Here is a 23825-nt window from a genome sequence, read left to right on the forward strand (position 1 = left end):
GGGGCTTCATGCATGGTCTGAGCTTCTCTATGGCAATTGCTACAATGAAAAGAGCTTTTCTTCCACTGAGATTAAGTTTGCATAAATGAGTTAATTACTTCCCAGCATCGATGGTTTATTTATATCAATGACCAACCTCTGATTAGTGATGAACTCAGAACAAATTTCAAGCTTAAGCGGGGCTCTTTATTACCTGTACAGCTCCGATAACAAAGCACAGATTAGAGAAGATCTCCGGAGGGGTAAAAAAAAAAACCAAAGCTTCAGAGCTCTTTGTCATGTATAACTTTGTTGATGACTAACTGCTCAGAAATCATGGTGTTTTTGTTTGCCTCGAATTTTTGATCATTTTTGAAGAATGATCTGCTTCGACAAATTTTAGTGATGACTTGAATGAGATTTTTTTTTTTTTTCTTCTTTGAGATCTGTGATGGAAGCAGAGGGGTTGGACCGATAAATTCAACTCGCAACTTTGAGGAATATATAATGTACTATCATCTTGTTGAGCAAGAATTGTCGTCTGAAAGATTTTCGAGCTAGTGTTTCTAGGTGAGTTTTCTAATCTCTCTTGTAACTTTTGTATTTGAGCGATCTCTATTTACCAATCCTTGTGTCGTTTCTTGTTCGAGGCCTAATGCCTCTTGCTGGCATTTTTTCCTTGTAATTTCTTTCTTCTTCTTTTTTTTTTCCCTCTCTTTTTCCCTCCTTGATTTTAATATATTTATTTATTCAAACCCCCACTCACACCCCCCCCCCAAAAAAACAAAAAGAAAAGAAAGAAAAAGACTGATAACACCTTTTTATTTTTTTGGTAAAACTGATAACACCTCACTCCACATGACTTCACTGCTTTAATGAAGAAGAAATGTACAGAAATAACAGAAACAACTTATTTCAATGACCAGGTAATTATGGGCTCCTTAACTTTAATGCTTTGATGCTCATCAACCTGAATTTAGCCTCTTTGTCTTATGCTAGTACAAAACTCATCCAAACTAGAAGTTCAATATAAACCTAGCTTTCTGAATATGTAATTATATGATATCATATCAATCAAGCTAGCGAAATAAATAAGCCCTGATCCTACTACTTTAAACAACTGAACAGAGAATTTGTCAAAAAGAAACCTCCCCATTAATTTTTTTTCTAAAAGATAATTTGTATATAAAAAAAAAAAGGTACAAAGAAAACCTGGAGAATAATTAGGAAAACTAAAACCAATATGATCTTAAGCCAATTCCAACCCCACGTTCTGTATTGCCATCAGCAGGAGAAGAAACTAGCCAAAAACCATAGAAAAGAATCGAAATCAGGACCACTCCTTAGTCAATCCAATATCGAGGACATCCCAGACCATCTTCTCGAAGAAAATTCTGCAATATTGAGGACCACTCAGCAATTGGAGTTGAAAGTTCATACTTTGCCGCTGACTTAGCCAACTGGTCAGCCATAGGGTTTACTTCTTTAAAACAATGAGAAATCTTCCACTCGCTCTGATTAAGGAATCTTTGTAGAGCACCCCATTTTTTCCGAACAAACCATGGGACTACCCCCTTTGACACCATTACCACCACCGCAGCTGAGTCACACTCAACCAAATCTTTTTGAAACCAAGATGCTTGGCCATTGAGAGACCCATTATCAGCACATGAAATTCCGCCTCATAACTTTGTTTTAACTCTTATAAAATCTCGAAAATGACTTAAAACCTGAGCTCTATAAACATTATGTATCACGTGAAACAATCCTCCTCTGATATCTTTGCCCTTGAGAAGTCCATCTCTGAATGCTGCATGAACAACGAGCAAAGACAATAAGAACTCAGCGTTAACAATATGAAATGAAACAAAACTCTCACTGCGCAAGGCTGAAAATTCATGTGTGCATAGTATCGGTCTTTACCTCAGCCATGAATTTCTTGAGAATCTCTCACTTGTGGATCTCATCGTTTGTAGGAAGACCCATGGATATCTGTTGCTGATCAAATTGCAAGGCAGGACACAACATGTAATCTCAAATAAAAATGGGGTAGATACAAATAATAAAACAGATAGAAATTGAACTGCAAGCAACTTTACACCATCTAAGAGAAAGAAAGATTGTGAAACAAGAGTTACTAAACTAATTCGCACTATGATTCGATGGTTTGTCGGGTTTCAGGGTCCAGATCAGAGAGTTTGCTGTTCCCAGGTTCCACTTTCTGAGTATCAATTTCAGGGTCACCTTTCACCAAACACTCCCACCACTCCATCTGATTGTGCTTCATCATCAGGGCAGAAATAAACTTTGCATCCACTGTGGGAAGTTTAAATGATTAGTTTGTTTCTAATATATATTTTTTTTTTCCTCCTAACATAGACATTGTTCCCAATGATGTACAAGGTATTTCATGTGTTGACAAATTATACTTAATAAATGCTTAAAAGTTATTACTTGGATGAACTAATGACAATTTCAACATAACAGGTACTAAAAGCTTATTATTTAGGTAAAGCATCAACAAATTAATGCCCCTTCTCTAATCTATAATGAGAGGTTGACACTGAAATCCAACCTTCACGCTGTTCTTCTTTGTCTAACGAGCAACAAATCTTGTGACTGTAACATCTTGTAAGGTTTGTGTCCAGGGAATAACTCCAAATCCAAACCAATTACCTTGTTTGGCTCTGATCATTATTCACAAAAGCAAAAATATGAGAAACAGAGGTCATCAGAATAATAATAGCAGATAAGGAAATGTGATACATTGATTGCTATTTAGAACACAGTGGTACAGTGGCACAGTGGACAAGAACATCGGTACCTATCTTCCAATGGACTGTTCAGTCTAAAATGGAATGGAAAACATCTCCTGAAGGAAGCACAGGAAAGAGTAAGTACATTCTCATACGTTTGTACTGATTATAAATCATTTTTTCCATATAAAAAACTGATTCAAACCATTACTTACCTGGACCCCATTTTTCTCTTCACCAGTTGTGAAGAGGAATATTTCTCCACTGCCATCAATGCTATGGGACTGCATTAGGTGAAGATAGTATCAATACTTAGTAGGGGGAGGGGGAAAGAATGTACTGTTAACCTAAAGAGTCCAATCAGATGATCATATTATAAAAGTTTTCAGAAAAGTTACCCGAAGCAGCCTAAAAGCATGAACCAGGGACACACTTCTGCAACCTCCTGACCACTAGTTGGATGGTCTTGTAATCCTCCTCGTGAAACGACATTTGTTACTCATTGATCAAGCTGAGTAAATCAACAAACATATAAAATATATAAAATTTTAGAATTTCTTTTCCTGATCAGGATGATAAGAAAAATAAATAAATAAATGTCAAATAAAATAATATATGTAGATTCAACTTACTTGGCGGTGGCACCCATATTTCATCGCCAGAAGAATAAAACCTCCATAACCAATAGATTAATATGACTACAAAAATCTCTATATTGAAACCTTTGCAAAGAAAATACCAAACAGCTTTCACTGCAACAAAGCAATTGCATACCCCTGGATCAGCTGCGTCATCTTCTTCCTTATCCACCACCTCTTCAGGAACAGTATCGGGTCCTCTGACCCCACCATATGAATCTATAGTTACATCTGACCATCTGAAGAAATCTGCCACCAACATAGCACTGGATTGTTGGTTAGGCAATTGCTGCTCTAATTCCTTGTTTTCAAACAACACCTTACACAATTTCACATGGGCGCTGATCCGATCACTATCACTATCACTATCACTATCGTCGTGGCCAGAATCTGAGTTCCAGAATATGTCGTCTATCCGTACATTTAATTCCTCGATAGCATCTTTGCTTTCCAGCGGAAGCCCAATCAAATCAAACCAATCTTTAAAATGGTGGATGTAGATTATGTCTCTCTTATTAGTGAATTCAATGTTCTCAATTCTAATGGAATATGAAAAGTGGGTCACTTTCATGTTTTGTTGTGAAAAGTAGTTGCTTTTTACTCCCCGACGGATAGAAGCCTGAATGTCAAGACTGATGGTTATTAGATTACCCGCCACAAACTTCACTGATTCCCTCCTTTCCCCAGATGTCAATGCAAAAACAACACACAGAATTGGCGACCCATTAAAATGGGATAAAGGAAAAGACCTGGCAATTGAGTTACTTCCCTGTCCTTCGCTAACATTATCTAGAAGTATTCCCTGCAAATAAGAGGGAAGGAAAACACCCGTCAATCATAAAGAAAATAATTGGTGATATTTTAGTTCCATTTGAAGTTAGAGAGAGAGAGAGAGAGAGAGGACCTGCCCATGTATCTTCCTCGTTGTCTCTGTTAATTTGTAACAACCCTCCGCAGACAACTTTTCCAAGGATTCTGTTCCTTCGAGGTGAATTTCTTCTAGATTTTCACAGCTCAAAATAACTATACTCAATCTTTTCAGGTTTGACAAACCTAGTAACCCTCTTAATTTGTGACAATAAAGCATATCCAACTTTTCCAAGGATTCTGTTCCTTCAAGGCCCTGAATTTCCTCTAGATTTTCACAATTTTTAATCTCTAGTTTCCTCAAAATTTTCAGGTTTGACATGTCTGGTAATCTTACCAATGAATTGCATAGATGAAGTACCAATACCTTTAGACATTTCAAGTGTGATAGATCTGAAATCATCTGCAGTGAAATGCAATTGTCAATGTCCAGGCCAGCTAAAGTGGAGGGAAGCTTTGGGAGAAATCTAATTTTCTTGTAGCCTTCCAAAGACAGCTCTTGAAGCTGAGGGGGAAAACCACTCATGTTGATTGAGAGTGGTTGAAGCCCCGTGCAATCTTTCTCCACCATTTGCATTCTTAATAACTCTAAGTTTGAGAGCTTCGAAAAATCATCTGGGAATTCTACAATCGTAGTATATCTCATATAAAAATAAAGCAAACTCCTCATTCTAGTCATTGATGTTGGTAGCTTCACTAGCTTGTAGCAATGTGAAATGTTTAATGACTCAAGCTTTTCTAACTGCCCTACACCATCAGGCAATTCTTCAATTTTTGTCGTAGGTACTGAAAGGTTAATTAAACATTTTAGACCACCTATGGATGTAGGCAACTTGTTGAATGACACACAAAAATCGAGAATAAGACTTTCGAGAGAACCCATTTGACAAATACTTTCTGGGAGTTCCAAAAGAGAATTGCAACCCGTAAGATCCAGTCTCCGTAAGCTCGGAAACCATGAGAAGAAGTTGGGAGACAGAGAGATATCTAAACAGTTGCAAAGAATAAGAACCTTCAATTTTTTGAACTGCTGTCAAAGAAAGAAATGATAAAAATATAACTCAAAACTCTTTATCTAAAATTTGATAATTAAACAAGTGATGATAAAAGGAAAGGACTATTATACAATACCTTATTTTTATTTTGAGGTATGTCAGTGCAAGCTAATTTGATACGACTTTGTGATAAGTCAAGATGGACTAGTTCCTTGTGATAAAAATTGATTGGTAGAATTCTCAAAGGGCAATGGTGCCAACTAAACCATGTTAATTTAGAAGGAAGATGTGAAAGGTCCCCATTGAGGTTTTCAATTGGGTAAGCATTGAGAAATCTTAAATTGGACATCTTCGCAAGGTCTTCACAGCTTAGATTAACTTCAACTTCAAATTCAATATCCCAATCAAGAAGGATACCTTCAACCATTTGAGTTCTCTGCAATAGAAAATAGAATTCCAAATAAATAAAATTTGATGCACATACACAAAAAAGAAAAAAGAAAAAAATAAGGATATAGAAGCTAATTTTAATGCTCTTTATCCTTATTGTACTTGGTTCATTATCTTACCTTGTTGTCTTGTAATATATTTGAGATATCATCAAGAGAACACTTTCTAGTACGTATGGTGGGGTCCCCATCTCTATCTTCTGAGACAATTTTCCTTCCCATATATCGAAGTTGATCATGCATTCTCAGCATTGTTTTAGAATTAGTATCAACCTTTGTCTTCACGAGGTGCATTTGAGTGAGTTCTTTTATTGCTAATCTTGGATGCAACTCACAAGCTTCCCATATTGAAATTGCTTCTTCTGCTAACCATCCAGCGAAATGGCATGCAATATCAAGAAATATAGTTTTTGCAGATTTACTTAGTTTATCATAACTTATCTTCAACTTCCCAATGACCTTATCATCATAGCTTTTGATTGACATTCCAGGAACCCTGTCATCAGAATTTTCTCTCAATACTTTTACTGTATCTTCCCAATCTTTTTTGTCTTTTCCAAATAAAAAGGAACCCAACACCTCTAGAGTTATAGGTAGCCCTTCAGCATAGCATACGATTTCATATGAAAGCTGCTTATACTTTTCTGGAGGTTTATCCTTTGAAAACGCATACAAACTTAAGAGTTGAAGAGAATTCTCAAAATTTAGTCCTGCAGGCTTGTAAATTTGAATATCTTTATTAACTCTATGCGTATCCAAACTTTGGTCATCTCTCGTTGTTATGATGACCCTGCTTCCTTCACCAAACCAATGGATTCCACCAGCCAATACATCAAGTTGTACATGATCGTCCACATCATCAAGAATAAGAAGAATTTTTTTTTTTTGAATTTTTTTTTCTATCAATTTTGATCCTTGAGAAACAATGCTCACATCATCAACCCTTTTCAAGATATCTTTAAGAAGTTGATTTTGCAAGGAAATTAAACCCTTGTCTCCTTGTGATGCTTCTTCTCTCATGTTTGCAAGAAAACTATGCCCATCAAAGCTTCTAAAGATGCGATTATAGACAACCTTTGCTATAGTTGTCTTTCCTAGGCCGCCCATGCCACATATTGCCACAAATCGTACATCATGAGAACCAATATTTAATAAAGAAAATAATTTATATATGTGGGAATCTATTCCAATAGGATGTTTACATTCATCCAAGGGGGTGCTACGTATTTCTCCCAAAACCCTTTGAACAATTGACTGGACTAAATTTAATTGATCCCTGCTTAAAAAGTAAATCAACAATAAGTCACAAAGTGTAAATCTTTAAACAAAAGATAAGAAGAGATTGCTCAACTTTTAAAAGACAAGAAGAAAAAATTATAAATGGTAAGCACTCATAAAGAGAATTTAGTATCGGTAGAATTGAGAAATCCAACCTTGTGTACAGTGTAAATGTAATAGTGAGCAACATTCTTTTTATTGGAGAGGGTTCTCTGAGCAAGTAGCATACTCTACACCCTCTTACAATGATTTTTTTTTTTTAATCATTTTTCGTTAAAAAATAACATAATAATCCCGTGTGAGAGGGCGTGTAGTACGCCTTAGGTTCAAAAAATCTTTTCCCTTGTTAATAGTTCATATTTGTCTCACAAGTAAGTCGTACATATCATCAGAATAATTCAAGCCAAAGCAGAAGAGAGACCGAAAATGATATCTTATTGCTTCACATGTAGAAAGGAAACTATATCAACCTTTGATCGATCAAACAACATTAGTTTCAGTGAGTCGAGAAAAACATAAATAGTAGGTCAACAAGAAGATATGTTTGTTGTTATTTTTATACAATGTATCATATTATAAATTATTCAAATTTTTTTGCTTCGAAAACCTAAATGTGCCAATTTTTTTATTATTATTTAGAACCCTGTAATTCTAAAGTCAGAGAATAAGCTACTTAAGGAAAGGTTATTTTATGGTAGTTAACTCTTTTCTGGTAGTAGTAATTACCTCAAGTCAATTATGTATGAGTATATGGATTGTCACGCTGGGTCTAGTAATCTAGTGGTTTAAGATTGAAATAGAAAGGACATAATCTCTTTAATGTGCTAATATTTTATAACCTTATTTTCTAGCTAAAATTAACTTCTTTTGGTCCACTCCTTAAAACTTTACTTCAACCAGAATTTTCTATGATTTATAGTATTTTATTGTTACTAATCAAATTCAATTATTTTGATGATATTATGAAAGTATAAATCAAGGTTGGTTAGAGATAGAAAAAAGATCTTTCATTTGAGGGTTCCTTTTGAATGATGACCTCAGATCCAAATCCATGACCCAAGAGAATGGTCTAGTGGCTTAGTGGACTTGAAAGATTTCTAACCTACATGTTTAAGTAAAATAGACTTTTATGGTTTCAAAGAAAAAAAAAAAAAAAAAAAACTTATGGTCCATTTAAAATAAAGCAAAGAGGCAACCTCCTAGGCTTGGGCCCTAAACCCATAACATGGGCCCCAATTGAGGTTGGGAGGATGGTATTTTGGTCTCACAGATTTGATCTATTGTATAACCAAGTAAAACAAATTTTTTATTTTATTTTATTTTTTATTTTTAATGATAACATAAACTGGTCAATTGAGATGCGCACAATTGACAAATCTGCCCTAGATTGTTCTCGACAGATGTGCCAAGGAAGATGGGGTTATGGGCTGGTGTCTCAGCCCATATATATATATATATATATATATAAACAAGCTAAAGTACAAATGACAAATTTCAAAAGCTAAATGGGCTTGAGAGAGGCCTAAAAGGCCGCAAAAGACACGATTGGCAAACTTAATATGCCACACATAATGTCTACAAACTAATATATACTTTGCTGACCAACACCCCTGGTGTAGTTCCACTGGTCCAACTGATCTATTACATGGGGTGGGTGTGGTAGCATACAATTCTAAAAACAGGCAGGTTTAAAGGGTTTCTCATTAACAAAAACAATATACTTTACTGACTTTTAGCAAAAAAAAAAAAAGTATACAAAGTAATAACTACAACAGCATGAATTTTTCCACTTTCGAATCATAAAGTTGGAAATCTTGAGGCTGTGTTTGCAAGCCAAGAGTTTAAAAGAATAGAAAAGAAATGAAAAAGAATAAAAAAGAATCTAGAAAAGAATAAAAAAAAAAAAAAAATGAAACGGTAAGAGAAAGAGAAGCCTACAATTTTTGGAGTGTTGTGAGTGTTTGTGCTTTGGTTAGGGGTAAGGCGGGCTATGTCCCCATCCTCCCCCTTTTTATGTTTCCTATTGCTTGTTCAAGTGGCTAATTTTGCTTCTCTCTCTTATCTCTCTGTTTATCTTTCTTGTAAAAGAAAGAAATGAGAACAGATATTTGGAAGATCTAGAACGAAATTTTGTTTTCTCAAATCTCCAATTAAGACACTGTAGAAATGCAACCCTAAAACGATGCAGAAGATAATGGAAAAACAAAACAAATAATGCACACGGATTTTACGAGGTTCGGCAAGGTTGCCTACGTCCCCGGTGAGATGAGATCTTGCTTCACTATCAATGGAGAATAGGGTTACAGCGCTCGTCCTCACACCTCTCAGTATTGCTTGCATTATAATGAAAGAAACCCTCGCTACAAATATATAGCGAGAAAAACCCTAATCTGGATTAAACTACAATTGCCACCCTAATCCGGATTAAACTACAATTGCCACCCTAATCCGGATTAAACTACAATTGCCACCCTAATCCTGATTAAACTACAATTGCCCTCAAGTAAAAAATTCGAGCGGGGGGCTGCACTCCCCTACACCCCCTGCTATGCAGGGGGGCCTCATGCCCCCCTTACAACCCCCACGGCCCGATCGTCGTCCTGACTGTCTAGGTGCTGCACCAGTACTCCCTGGATTAAACTGCGACGGAATACAAGACATCATACACCAACAGACACCTGTATGTGTCTAGTTTGTATTTGTGATTTCGAATAGACCCACCAAAGTTTTTCTTTTATGAAGATGATTTGATGCATTTTAGAGTGTTTTGAGCTTTCCCTAAAAACGGGATCTTTCAAATTTGGAAGTGGGCATATGGTAATATAAGGTAGACTTAACCGAGCGAGAAAGGGAGAGTGAGAGACAATAGCCTCTTTGTTTCCAAAAGGAAAAAGATATAAATACAATTGCTTCAAAGAGAGAGAAAGAGATTGAACATACTAATCATTACAGTACTTGATTATTTGAGTTTTGTTGTTTGTTTAACCCTCCCATGCCATGTGACTCGGTCGCGGTAGTGAATCTCTATGCAAGAGGTTTGGTTCCCTAGTTCATTTTTCAAAGATGAAGAACTCTCTCTTCTTTTTGGAGATAGTGGAGTGAAAGATCACTTACAGATCACTTACTGCTTTCATGAAGTCAATTCGATTACTGACTTCTTAGCAAAAACAACTATAACTCTAGATATCTCTGATCCAATTGTCTTGACCAACATTAATTTATATAGAGTTCGAGTAGGATGCCACATGCGTCCTAGATACAGATTTATCTAGTTGAATTTCATTTTCATTTGCTTAGGTTGGGTTCCTTGGGGCCCTTCCTTGCTGATGGCAATGTTTAGGTGCTTGCAGTTTGTTAAGTCTGTCTCAAATTCTTGACTTGTTTTGAAGATTGACCCAATCCGACATATTTTGGTGGCGACCCGAATGAGAATTTTTCTGAGATCAGTACTGCGACCCGATGGGTCGACTCACGTTTTTTGAGTATATATATAATGTACTGTTGCTTGTTGAGAAAGTCATTGTATTATAAGGTTTTCACGAAGCTAGGGTTTCAGGGCGAGTTCTTCCTCGCCGCTGCTAGGGTGTAATCTCTCTTCTGCATAATGAATCATCTTCTTCTTCGCCTGAGGACGTAGCACACCACCCTGGTGTGTGAACCTCGTTAAATCTCTGTGTCGTACGGATCTATTGTCTCCCTTTATTCGTGTTTCTTGGTGTTTGATCTAACACAGTTTTGTGAAGCCTGATGGCTTTGTAATCGTTTCTCATTTTTTCATTCTTAATATATATTCTTGATTTCTAGCAGAAAAAGATAACCTCTCGCGCCTAGGAGAATCAAAACACACAAGCTCTCAATCGATTAGACCTCCCAATATGGAAAGATTTCTTTTGCAACAAGTAGGACACTACACCTCAATGGATGATGAAGTCACTGGAGAGGATCACTGGATCCATTTCAAACATCCATGGTGATAGCCTTAGGAAAACTTGGTCATATATATATATATATATATATATGAAGGGTAGCTTAGGAACAAGTTTATGAGAGTAAAACTTACTCAATAGTTGTGACCCCCTTGAGAGACCATCCCTTTAGTTCGCCCACCTTTTTCAAAGCGTTCTTCCAACTCTCTACGTCAGTCGAGTCGTAGTTCCTCTTGTGCTTCTGAAATGGTCTTTCAAAACTTTCAGTCTGAGGTCGAACATCCCGTGGCTCAACATCGATGAATATGGGAAAAATGGTTTGACCATTAGATAAATGGCACTTTCATATCTCAGCAAGTTCCAAGAGACAATATTTGCTATCTGCATAGTTTTTAGAGAAGACAGGAATCGAGATTTCAGACCCTCGGATTGCTCTTAGAAGGGACGGACAAATCTCTTCTCCTTCCCAAAGATCTTCGCTATCTCTATAGGCATGTATCCCATCTTTTATAAGAGCTTTGTAAAGCAAACTGACGAAGTTTGTGCGAGTATCTGGACCTCTGAATAAACACATCATAAGAAAAAGGCCGATGGGACAAAGGAGATGAAGTAGTAACCTGTGATGATGAAGCCATGAACTTGCAGTAGTTATAGAGATGGAGAGGAGCTGATCTCTTTTTCTTTGGTCAAGTACTCTTTCCTGCATCAATTGTTTCCTTATATAAAGGCATTGGATAACTATGATTCTATGAAATTGACTCGCTTGTGTCTTCTATTATATCTCCCTTTATTTCTGACGTCACATGAAGGCCTTAGAGTCAAACATAACTCTGCTCCGCACTTACAAAAAAAAAAAAAAAAATTTCTGTCAAAGAATTACTTTTTATTAACCGACCCCTATTTATTTAACGGTGTTCAGATCACAAAAGAAAATGTGTTGTGTCGCCTCTCTATATTGGATTCGATCTGAGTGATCTGCCTACAGATTTGAAGCTAGTAGAGTTTACAAGTATTATAACTAAAAGATCAAATTTTACACAGCCATAGCCATTTAAAAAGTTTCGTCCTATAATTAAATAGGAAAAATTTTGTTTTTATTAAAATTAAAAATATATTATAATTTTATCTTTGTAACCGTTTAATGGTAGAGGGATGGGCACGCTAGCGGGGTGACCTTGGAATAAGGTATGCTAGGAAGAAGTTAGTATTTGGATTTTTAGGTACAATTCAAATCGCCGGATGAGTTTTTGTCTGTAGCTTGACAAATGTCTGAGGTATTACAACATATTCAGACATACGTGAAACCGCATCATCTGCTCCAGTGTCCAACCTTTATAAGGAGATTGCCTTCTGATAACTAATTTTACTCTGTTTTTTTAATATTTTTTATCTCTCCTATTTGTGGGGAATTTAAAATTGGATGGTTAATCAATTCAAACTACCTTCCATGTTTCTTTTGTTCTCTCTCTCTCTCTCTTTCTCTCTCTCAAGAACTGAAGTGTTCCTCTTCTTCGACGTTTGAATTGGTTGTTCCTTTTCAATCTTTCTCTCTCTCCCCTCATTGTCAATATTTTCTTTCTTTGTTCTTCTTCAATCTTTATCGTGTTAGGATTAGAAGTATCAATTCCCTTCTCTCCCTTCTCTTTGCTTGTTCAAGTGTTGACTATTGTCATTGTGGGTTGAGATAAAAAGCGGCCATGAGAAACATCGTCTTTGATACTATTCCACTTATAAGATGATTGAAGAAAAAAGGAAACATTGAAGACAATTTGAATTGGTTCACTACCCAATTTCATATTCCCCAGGAGATAAAAAAGATTAAAACATAGAGTAATGTTTAATTCCCTACAAATAGGGAGATAAAAAAGGACAGAAAAAGAAAAAAATCCATTCCAGGCTATTGTTCTTTTGACAGCACAATTGTACAACCGCTATAGAAGTAGAATTAGGGTCAATAACCTTTCGAGCTCACTACACAAGAATGTTCTACTATGTTTACTATGTTAAAGCTAGCTGTGCTGCACTTAGACCATCCCAATCCAGCTGATCATTTAACATAAAATTAGTAGCAGTTGGGATCAAGTGGGTTAGGTATGTATCAAGATGGATATAAAATATACATCTTTTCTTGTAACTCATTATCGTCAAGAATGAGAATGGGTAAATCTTTATAACGACAAATTGACTTTTATTCATACGATACTCACCTTACCTAGAATGATGACTTTCGTTGTCATGTATGTTTCATTAATTTAATTGCAATTTCCTTTCTCATGTTCAAATATACAACATCAAGTTTTTCCACACCTACGGTGAATCCATATATAAGTGTAGAAAGGTATCAAGATATGATATTTCAGAGTATTAAAACCCTATTAAAGTTTGTGAATTATTATAAGATGGTGTGATGAATCTTTCCACCTGGAGAAGAAAAATTTTCTTCTATAATTTTATCCACAGATTCAATGAAAAAAAGTTTTGTTACACCATACAAACATTAAGGTTGGGGCACCTTAATATTTAAAACTACCTGATCATTCATTCTCTGGGGTCTTTAAAAATTACAAGATTTGATTAGTGATATCCAGCTCATAGTAGACTTGTTTTCCTTGACAATTAGGGCTTGGAAGGCAACCTCCTGCGTCAATGCCTTTATTTAATTTAATACACTGGTGTTGATAAGAAAAAAACTTCGTGATTGGTAAGCACAAAAAAAACAGTGTATGAAATTTTGTCCTTTTTAGAAAACTCAGGAATTGTTTGATGCTGCTAGACGATTCAGATCAATTATTTTTCACATAGTAACAGATGATGACCAGGGAATGTTCTACCTGGGGAAAAGCTACTCAGGTGGGTTACAAGAGTGATAACGACTTAGTAAAGTTCCTTAGGGTGGGGTGGGGTGGGGTGGGGTGCTTGTCTCCAACGGTTGATGTTTCAACGAGTGTTCAACGCCCTTGTAGATGATCAACACGTGGAGATGATAAATCCAACGGTTCGATGAACTGTAATACTCCTTCTCTAATTTCTCCTATCGCTGAACGATAGCAGAGCTCGCCGACGAAAAATCCAACGAACTCCTGTAAGACCTGAATGTATATGCTTCCTGTTGAGTGACTTCAGTATGTGAATACATTGTTAAGCTAAGAGAGATGAGCTATCAGAGTCCATAATTTTTAAACTGAAATTTTCCCCTTTATTCATTGTTAAGCTAAAATTTGGGGATGATATGAGTATGTAATGAAAACAAAAATCAACAGAACCACCATGTCCACAGAGACAAATACAGTAATCATATTTTACATAATTCAACAGAATCAACAGAGCCTCATCCACAGAGACAGATAAACAAAAGAAGAGAGAAAGAATTGAACCTTTACTGTTCGTTCGTGCCTTTCAAATCCCTAAGCGAGATCGATTGCAAATCTCTGAAATTCCTCTTGTCGGTGCCGGTGCTCGCCTCTGAAACCTCTGAATGAAAGTCCCTGCGAGATCGATTTCAAACGTCGGCGAGGTCTGCTATCGTTCACCGAGATGAGAAATAAGAGAAACCCCTATGCAGGTTAGGGCTATTAGCATGTATGGATAGAGAAAGAGAAGGAAAAATAAAGTAGAGGGAGACGAGACTGAGTCGGATTTTTCGTCGGCGAGGTCTACGATCGTTCACCGAGAGGAGAACTAAGAGAAGGGAAGGAGTGTCAAAGTGACCGGATTTTTCGTCGGCGAGGTCTACGATTGTTCACCGAGAGGAGAAATAAGAGAAGGGAAGGAGTGTCGAAGTTCGCGAACTTCCCATCGGCGAGCTCTGCGAATGTTCAATGATGTTGAGCCGTCAGATTTATCGTCACCACGTGTCGACCATCTGAGAGGTCGTTCGATGCTGATTGGAGCATCAATCGTTGGAGACGAGCCGGATCCGGAGTGGAGTGGAGTGGAGTGGGGTGGGGTCGGGTGGGTTACAAAATTGTTATTACCTATTTTTAATGGGTTGAGTTTCTCCACACTCAAGGACCATTCAAAAGTTTTGGATGGTCTCCATTGGGAATCAGGGAATGGCATAGAGGTATTATCGATCCTATGTTATAAGGAACATGGCCATGCTGAATGTGGAGTTGGGATTTAAGTTTATTTAGATTTGTTTGTTTGGATTTTTTTATATTATTTATATTCTTTTTTAATATATTCTTTGCTATCCTTTAGCAAAAAAAAAAAAAAATTGATGGCTGTACTTTTATAAAATATTTTATCATCTTGAATTATTTAAAGGTATATTGAGCTCTAATTGATTGCATGGCCTCCACGCTGGCACCTAGGCTAATGAGGGAACATGTAAGAATATCCACCGAGGTGGTAGGAGTGTCATTTCATCGGATCATGTGAGAGGGTGTAGGGGAACATGGATAGGTAGCATTCTTTTTCCCTTATCTTTTTCTGGTGAAACTTTTTCTCGTCTAAAATACCTACAATGAGACAAAGATATGAACACAAGATTAGTGAGAGAAATAGTTTAAAGAGTCCGGATTCTCTCCAACTAGCTGTACCCTCTAATCCCATCTCACACCATCCATGGGTGTGTGTCCCCATACCTTTTGGATTCTTTCCAACCGATTGTACGTTCCATCCCCATCCCCATCTCCATCTCCACACTCCATGGATGGTGTGAGATTGGATACAGCCAGCTGGTGAGAATCGAAATTGATATTAAACTCTAATTTCAAAAGTCAATTACGAGCACCTTACCAAAAGAAAATACAATATGAACACGATTCTTGTCTTTCTCTTCTCTCTATTTAGGTGGAAGGTGGAACCCATACATGAGAAAAAGTTTAATGAGAGTTTTTTCTAAACCAATTAACAAGTTTAATATTTAATTGATTTTTCTTTTATATTTAATTGATTCAACCTATATTGTATTGGTCCACCCCTACAGGTTGAGGGGCAGTGTGTTGGCCACAAGGCCTAAAAAGCAGGACTAACTTGGACTGGTAACTTGTGTTCCAGTTTTTATTGTAGGATAGAATTCTTGTTCAACGACCACACTGGCGGATTTTATATCTAAATGGTCTCATTAGTTAGTGTGAAACTGTGGATGCACTGGCTTTCAAGACTCAAAACCTCAAGAGCCCCAACAAATATGTCCAACTCACACCAGATTGTGCAACAACATTGAAATTGACCCGTCATGTATTAGTTTGAGTGGGCCTGGGTAAGTGGCTGATTCGAGGCCTAGCTTTAAATGTATATTAATATCGACTATAACTTTGACATCAATGGTATTTTTGGTGTTACGGAATCCAATGGCCAATCACATGCTATAAAATGGAATCTTATGTGCTTGCTGATTAGTAGGAACTGGAGGTAGAACCATCAAGGGTGTTGCTACAAATTCCTGCTCAGTTTGGCCTGCACGCAACATACAAGAGAATGAAGATCCGAGAAGTGCTCTGGTGGGGGAAGCTTCAATTGATCGATTCCAGTAGCTGGGAAGTTCCTACCTTCCTTCTCTAACAAGGAATTATATTTTATATTTTAGAAAAAGAACATAAACGGCATGTGTGTGTTACCATAGTGTTTAGGATCATTGAAAAAATAAGAACAGGACGACAGCGTACAAAAAACCACAAAAAACGATGAACACACATGGTTGTGGTTGCTGTTACAGAAAAAAAAGAGGAGAAAGAGAGAGAGATAGGAAGGGAGAGAGCAGAAGACGTGGAGAATAGAGAAAATAATTCATAAAAGATATTTTAAATAGAGAGAGAGAGAGAGAGGAATTTTTATTGGAAAGGAAATTAATAAGATTTCTTCACAAAAAAAAAAGAAGAAGAAATTAATAAGATTTTTTCCAAAACGTGGCAATGTGAAACGTTCAAGTATAGAATATTAAATATTCTTCTATACAGGGTCCCACTAATGGTGCTTCGATGTTGGTCTCAAGATCAATAGCCTTCCCATTTAGAAAGTAGGAAAGATCTTCAACTTTGAGGATATTGGGCACTTTACAAATTAGAGAATTTAATATGATCTCTATGATTAGATCATCATGATCAACATGGAATGTGGATCTTCTTTAACATAGTAAGTTATTAAACATGTCAAGTGGCATGCTGTCGTAATTTTTCAGAATTGATTTACCTAATATAGGTTATCATCCCAATAGGAGATTATCCCATATGAGGCCAATAGGCTTAGCTGGATTTTGCTACCATGTAGAGTTTGGAGGATTTTGTATGATTCCCATATAAATCTCCTTCCAAAATAGATAGAGAAGATTCTCTTAGCTGATGCAATCAGTTAAAGATGGTAGATATCTTATAAGAGGCTTAATTTTTTGTTAAACTGAATAAAGAAACTAATATTAGTTTCTAAATATTAGAGAGAGAGAGAGAGGAGAGAGAGAGAGATTTTAAATGACCAATAAAACTAATATTTAACCATAAAAAGAACAAAGGATACCCAAAAAATAGAAAAATAAGAAAGATAAAGAAAAGTGATAATGAAGTGGTTCTTTTTTTTTTCTTTAAATAGATAAAAGATAGATTAGATAGTCCTAAAGCTATTACGTAATACTTTCAGCTGATAGTGTTTTGTAGATAGTGCTTCCTTGGCTAGAGTTTTTAGGTCCTCCATATACTTAGTATTAGTTATTATACAAAAGTTTGGGTAAGTGGAATGGTTCTCCAATTCTAGACATACTAATATCAAAGTTATAGGCCATAAATTAAGTATAAAATCATGATTGTTTTGGAGCAGCCATCCAATCTCCTTCGCATCGCTCCACACCTGATTTATCTCCATCTGCCTTACTCGTGCCTTAGTTAGCCCTTGTATCAGCCTTAGAGCCTCCGTCTCACCATCCTTTCCTATCATACAAAAATCAAATTCCATTAATATGCATTTTCCAAATGAAATAAGACTTAGAGCCCATGCAGATGTTTCCCCCCCTCCCCCTTTTTCCCTGACACTTGTAATGATAAGTTTGTTTGTATCTGTGTTTGTGTCTAGGCCCAATGTCTCCATCGTTTGCGTCCAATTGGAAGTAGTTTTGGTTCCATCCCTGTCATCCTAGAGGCGATCCATAATTCAATATGTTTAATTGTTTGATGCATATTTGGTTTTTGTCTACAAAAGGTAAGTTGATTCCTATGTTTCCAAATGAAATAACTTGTGATCATAAAGATTGTAAAAAAACCATGATTGGTCCTTTTTGGTTCTTATACCAGAGTTGAAACAAAACATTACCATTTTCTTTACATCTGAAACCAGGATATTGTCTGGTTTGAAACCCAATGGTCTAGCGGCCCAAACTCACCTAGTGAATTCGCACTCAAATAGCACATGGAAAACAATTTCCCTATTGTTATTGCAATTGCCACAAGTAATATCCAAATCTACCCATTTGGATATAATATCCTTAGTGGGTAAACCATTGTTAATGGTTCTCCATAGGAAAATTTTTAATTTGAGGTGGATTTTGATCTTCCAAAAAAATCTCCATCATTTTGCATATGGATTTGTACACATGCATCTGTGGGGTTGTTCATTGGAAATAGTGAGAGAATTGTCTTGAAGGAATCTTGCAGCTAGATTTGTCAAAAGACCCCTCTTTCGTTAGAGAACACCACCATTGGTCCCTCTCTAGCGACAAAGGGACCTCCGTAATGGTCTCCACAAAGTGTAATAGTAGTAATGAGTTTAACAAACCTGTATTCCATTGTATATTGGTCTGGGTATCACTCACTTTTTCAATAAAGGGGTCCATGATTTTGAAGCATTACAGGTCGAGGGACATGTTTTCCTTCTAGACCCAAGGGTGATCCCAAAATGTAGTATTTCCTCCATTGCCAATTCTTTTGATTACAATCTTTTTCAGCCAAGGAATGATTTTACAAATGCTATTCCAGCAATATGAACCACGAGCCCTCATGGTTTTTGGTAAAAAATGGATCTGTTATGGAAGTACCTGGCTTTGAGAGTCTTGGTCCAAAGACTATTTTCATTGGTTATTAATCTTCATCCTAATTTAAGGAGGAGGGTCAAGTTGTGGGTTTCTGAATCTCTAATTCCAAGGCCTCCTCTTATCTTAGGTTGGCAAATTGTTTTCCATCCAATCAGGTGGCATTTTCTCTTATTATTTTGGTCTCCATTCCAGAAGTGCAAGTAAATGGAGTCAACTTTCTTACAGATAGTCTTAGGGAGTGCAAAGCAGTTCATTAGGTATTAGGCATTGATGCCAAATAGATTGTAGCAACACACCTCTCCCCGCGAAGAATAGCATCTTGGATTTCCAAAGGATGAGTTTTCCTCTAACTCTTTCTAAGAGTTTGGAAAAGAAAAGAGTTTTCATTCTCTGATGAAATAAATTAATTCCCAAATAAGTTGAGGTATTGTCCATTTCCTTAATTCCAATCACTTCACACAATTGAATTTTTGTGGGAGTATCAATGTTAGACCTGAATGCTAGGGAACTTTTTTCAAAGTTAATAGTTAACCCAAAAGATCTGAGAACAACTCTAAGATGCATTTGATAATGTCCAAGTCATCTTTAATAGCTCTACAAAAAATGAAGTTATCATCTGCAAAAAATAAGTGGGTGATACCTGGCAACTTTGATCCCTTGGAAGATGTTGAGATCCCTTTATGTAGACAATAATCTAGATAGGGCTTTCATCACCATGATGAAAAGAAAGGGGCTTAGAGGACATCCTTGTCAGATTCCTCTAGAAGCGAAGAAGTGATTGAATCCTATGCCATTTATCTTAATGAAAAATAAAGTAGTGCTAATGATGTTTCTAATCAACCTTATCATATGCTTTTGCCATATCCAATTTGATCACCACGAACCCTGACTTACCTTTTTTCCTTTTCAGGAAATGGGAGATTTCCTGTGCAATAATGATGTTATTAGTGGTTTGTCTTCCGGGGACAAATGTGGCTTGGTACGGGGAAAGAATCTAGTTTAGAATAGGTTTTAGCCTTGTGGCCAATAACTTGGCAATGATCTTGTATGTAACATTACAAAGGCTGATAGGTCTAAATTCTCCCACTGATTGAGCCGTAGCATTTTTTGCAATCAAAGAGATGAGGGTGTGATTTGTTGAGGGTGGCAGTGTGGAGGAGTGGAAAAAGTCCACCATGAATTTGAAAATATCATCCCCCAATAAATCCTAACACTTCTGGAAAAATATAGCCTGAAATCCATCGCCTTGAAGCTTTGAACAGTTCGATGGAAAAGACAATATTTCTGATTTCCAGAAGTGTGGGAGGTGTAGAGATGTGGGATATGTGATTTGTGTCCACAGGGGAAAACAAGCATTCAATAACTGATGGATCTAGTGGGTTAGAGGTGGTGAAAAACTTGGATAGGAAAGTTGCAAATTCAGAAGCAATGTCCCCAGGGGCAGTTAATTTTTCCCCATCATTATTGACAATATAATCAATTTTCCTCTTATGTAAGTTTACCTTAGTAACAGAATGGTAATATTTAGTTTTTCTGTCACCATCCATGATATACAAATGTCTGGATTTCTAGTGCTAGAAACTTTCTTTAGCCTCCAAAATCCAACTTACCTTGTTATGGATCCACTCCATTTCAAGAGGGCTATGGAGAAAATCGAGGTCCATATTTTCCATTTGAAGAAACCGGGATAAATAGTTAAACATTACATTATCAATGTGACCAAAAGTGTCCCAATTCCATCTTGACAAGATTCTGCTTAGAGACATAAGCTTCCAAGTGAGTGAATCACTTCCCAGAGCTTTCCATTTTCTATAGCAAAAGGAAGTGAGCCATCCACGCATGTTGATAATGAAAGAGTTTTTTTTTTTTTTTTTTTTTTTTTTTTTTTTATTTTTTATTTTTTATTTTGTTTTAGGTCCTGCAGTTCGAAAAACAATCGGGTTGTGGTCGGAACCAACTGAGGCCAATTTGGAGACCGATGAGTTTGAACATAGTGTGATCCAGTCCAAGTTGACATGCACTCTATCAAGGGTGAGCCATCCACGCATGTTGATCCAGTCCAAGTCATGCAAATAGAGAAGTCACAAACTTGTCTAGCAGAGGTTCCCTATAGATTCATATGGTGGTCATATTTAGCCACTTGAACACTAAATTACTAAAATAAAAAGAGATCACCTAAACAAGATATATTGGAAAATATTAAATAACATAAGACCATTGTGTATGTTGTTGAAGAAGAAATTTGCAGAAATTTACAGAAATAATAGAAACAACTTATTTAAATGGGCTCCTTAACTTTAATGCTTTGATGCTCCTCTACCTGAATTTAGCCTCTTTGTCTTATGCTAGTACAAAACTCATCCAAACTAGAAGTTCAATATAAACCTAGCTTTCTGAATATGTAATTATGTGATAGCATATCAACCAAGCAAACAAAATAAATAAGCCCCAATCCTACTACTTTAAACAAACTGAACAGAGAATTTGCCAAAAAGAAACTTCCCCCTTATTTTTCTTTTCTAAAAGATAATTTGTAAAAAAAAAAAAAAAAAAAAAAAAAAAAAACTGGAGAATAACCAGGAAAACTAAAACCAATATGATCTTAAGCTAATTCCAACCCCACCTTCGGCATTGCCATCAACAGGAGAAGAAACCAGCCAAAACCACAGAAAAGAATCAAAATCAGGACCACTCCTTGGTCAATCCTATATCGAGGACATCTCAGACCATCTTCTCAAAGAAATTTCTGCAATATTGGGGACCACTCAGCAATTGGAATTGAAAGTTCATACTTTGCCACTGACTTGGCCAACTGGTCAGCCACAGGGTTTACTTCTCTGAAACAATGAGAAATCTTCCACTCACTTTGATTTAAGGAATCTCTATAGAGCACCCCATTTTTGACGAACAAACCATGGGACTACCCCCTTTGACATCATTACCACCACCGTAGCTGAGTCATACTCAATCCAAATGTTCCTGAAACCAAGATGCTTGGCCATTGAGAGACCCACTATCAACACATGAAATTCCGCCTCATAACTTGTTTTAACTCCCATAAAATCTCTAAAATGGCTTAAAACCTGAGCTCTGTAAACATTATGTATCAATTGAAACAATCCTCCTATGATATCTTTGCCCTTGAGAAGTCCATCTCAGAATGCTGCACGAACAAAGAGCAAATACAGTAAGAGCTCAGCGTTAAGAACATGAAATGAAACAAAAATCTCATTGCTCAAGGCTGAAAATTCATGTGTGCGTATTATCGGTCTTTACCTCAGCCATGAATTTCTTGAGAATCTCTCACTTGTGGATCTCATCGCTTGTAGGAAGACCCATGGATTTCTGTTTCTGATCAAATTGCAAGGTAGGACAACATGTAATCTCAAATAAAAATGGGGTAGATACAAACAATAAAACAGACAGGAATTGAACTACAAGCAACTTTACACAATCCAAGAGAAGGAAAGACTGAAACAAGAGTTACTAAAGTAATTCCACTTTCTGAGTATCAATTTCAGGGTCACCTTTCACCAAACACTCTCACCACACCATCTGATTGTGCTTCATCATCAGGACAGAAATAAACTTTGCATCCACTAGGGGAAGTTTAGATGATTAGTTTGTTTCTAATACTAATGCAAACATGTCATATGGGCTCTTTTGGCATTGAAACCCCTAAATTTGGGGGAAAGGGAGAGGAGAATAATTTTTATATGTCTGATAGCTGACCAGATAATACCATCATTAAACCCACAAACCATTATTTACCTGGACCACATTTTTCTCTTCACCAGTTGTGAAGAGGCTAGGAATATTTCTCCACTGCCATCTATGCCATTGGGGGACTGCATTAGGTGAAGATAGTATCATTACTTAGTAGGAGGAAAGAATGTAATGCTAACCTAAAGAGTCCAATCACATGATCATATTACAAATGTTTTCATAAACGTTACCACATGCAGCCTAAAAGCATGAATCAGGGACACATTTCTGCAACCTTCTAGCCACTAGTTGGATGGTCTTGTAGTCCTCCTCGTGAAACTTTCACGACATTTGTCACTCATTGATCAAGCTGAAGAAATCAACAAACATATAAAATATATAAAATTTTAGACATTCTTTTCCTGATCAGGAATTCAGGATGATAAGAAAAATAAATAAATAAATAAATAAAATGTCAAATAAAAATGTAGGTAGATTCAACTTACTTGGTGGTGGCACCCATATTTCATCGCCAGAAGAATAAAACCTCCATAAACCATAGAGAAGTAAGACTACAAAAACCCCTATATTGAAACAGTTGCAAAGACGATAGCAAACAGCTTTCACTGCGCAATTGCATACTCCTGGATCAGCTGCGTTGTCTTCTTCCTTATCAACCACCTCTTCAGGAACAGTATTTGGTCCTCTGACCCCACCATATGAATTTACGGTTGCGTTAATCGTCTCCTCTTCTTCCTCTGTATTGTCAGAAGGAGATGTTTTTCCCTTTTCTTGAACAAGTGATGGTTGGTCTAGTGATTGCTGGTTGGACCCATCATTTAGTTTCACTACTACACATGGTGCCTTATCCTCCTCTGCAAGACAAGTTTCCTTCTTGTTGCTAGCTGCACTCAACACATCCTCTTCTTCCTCCACCTCCTCATCATCATCTTGAGCGTCTGACCATCTGAAGAAATCTGCCACCAACATAGCACTGGATTGTTGGTTAGGCATTTGCTGCTCTGATTCCTTGTTTTCGAACAACACCTTACACAGTTTCACATGGGCACTGATCTTATCCCTATCACTACCAATAGAATCTGAGTGCCAGAATACGTCTTCTATCTTTACAGTTAATTCCTCAATAGCATCTTTGCTTTCCAATGGACACCCAAACCAATCATTCCCCCCTTTGAAATGGTGGATGTAGATTATGTCTCGCTTATTAGTGAATTGAATATCTCCAATTCTAATCGAACATAAAAAGTAGCT

General features: G+C 36.7%; 1 protein-coding gene and 2 long non-coding RNA genes across 8 annotated transcripts; all 3 read right to left on the reverse strand.

Annotated features, from left to right (window-relative positions):
- Positions 1–1086: 1086 nt before the first annotated feature.
- Positions 1087–11431, reverse strand: LOC122062603 (disease resistance protein RUN1-like). 6 transcript variants are annotated; one of them, XM_042626237.1, is made up of 12 exons: positions 11023–11431; positions 5805–6960; positions 5372–5671; positions 4278–5267; positions 3368–4175; positions 3134–3246; positions 2951–3019; positions 2804–2851; positions 2555–2666; positions 2123–2295; positions 1903–1977; positions 1087–1780 (listed from the first exon to the last, which is right to left on the reverse strand). In XM_042626237.1, exons 2-6 carry the CDS (start codon positions 6789–6791, stop codon positions 3242–3244), a joined length of 3090 nt encoding a protein of 1029 aa, XP_042482171.1. In that variant the 5' UTR covers positions 6792–6960; positions 11023–11431; the 3' UTR covers positions 1087–1780; positions 1903–1977; positions 2123–2295; positions 2555–2666; positions 2804–2851; positions 2951–3019; positions 3134–3241. The 6 variants fall into 6 exon arrangements, with proteins under 6 accessions (XP_042482171.1, XP_042482169.1, XP_042482172.1 ...); XM_042626235.1 differs by having other exon boundaries at positions 1087–1789; XM_042626238.1 differs by lacking the exon at positions 2123–2295.
- Positions 11432–13610: 2179 nt separating this feature from the next.
- Positions 13611–14819, reverse strand: LOC122062604. Its single transcript, XR_006135038.1, has 2 exons — positions 14263–14819; positions 13611–13994 (listed from the first exon to the last, which is right to left on the reverse strand). It is a non-coding gene; the product is annotated as an uncharacterized LOC122062604 (long non-coding RNA).
- A 7009-nt stretch (positions 14820–21828) lies between these two features.
- Positions 21829–23813, reverse strand: LOC122062605. The gene is made up of 5 exons (XR_006135039.1): positions 23060–23813; positions 22805–22923; positions 22620–22696; positions 22125–22199; positions 21829–22011 (listed from the first exon to the last, which is right to left on the reverse strand). It is a non-coding gene; the product is annotated as an uncharacterized LOC122062605 (long non-coding RNA).
- Positions 23814–23825: the final 12 nt, after the last annotated feature.

This window comes from Macadamia integrifolia, unplaced genomic scaffold (assembly GCF_013358625.1).
Source record: "Macadamia integrifolia cultivar HAES 741 unplaced genomic scaffold, SCU_Mint_v3 scaffold108, whole genome shotgun sequence".
Lineage (NCBI taxonomy): Eukaryota > Viridiplantae > Streptophyta > Magnoliopsida > Proteales > Proteaceae > Macadamia > Macadamia integrifolia.

Excerpts from the sequence above, each read along its gene's own strand:
- LOC122062603 (XM_042626238.1), bottom strand. The coding sequence starts at position 6,791 with ATGGGCGGCCTAGGAAAGACAACTATAGCAAAGGTTGTCTATAATCGC. Across the intron at positions 5,268-5,371 it reads TACCTCAAAATAAAAATAAG|TTCAAAAAATTGAAGGTTCT; the intron begins GTATTGTATAAT and ends CTTTGACAGCAG. Across the intron at positions 4,176-4,277 it reads CGAGGAAGATACATGGGCAG|GGAATACTTCTAGATAATGT; the intron begins GTCCTCTCTCTC and ends TCTTATTTGCAG.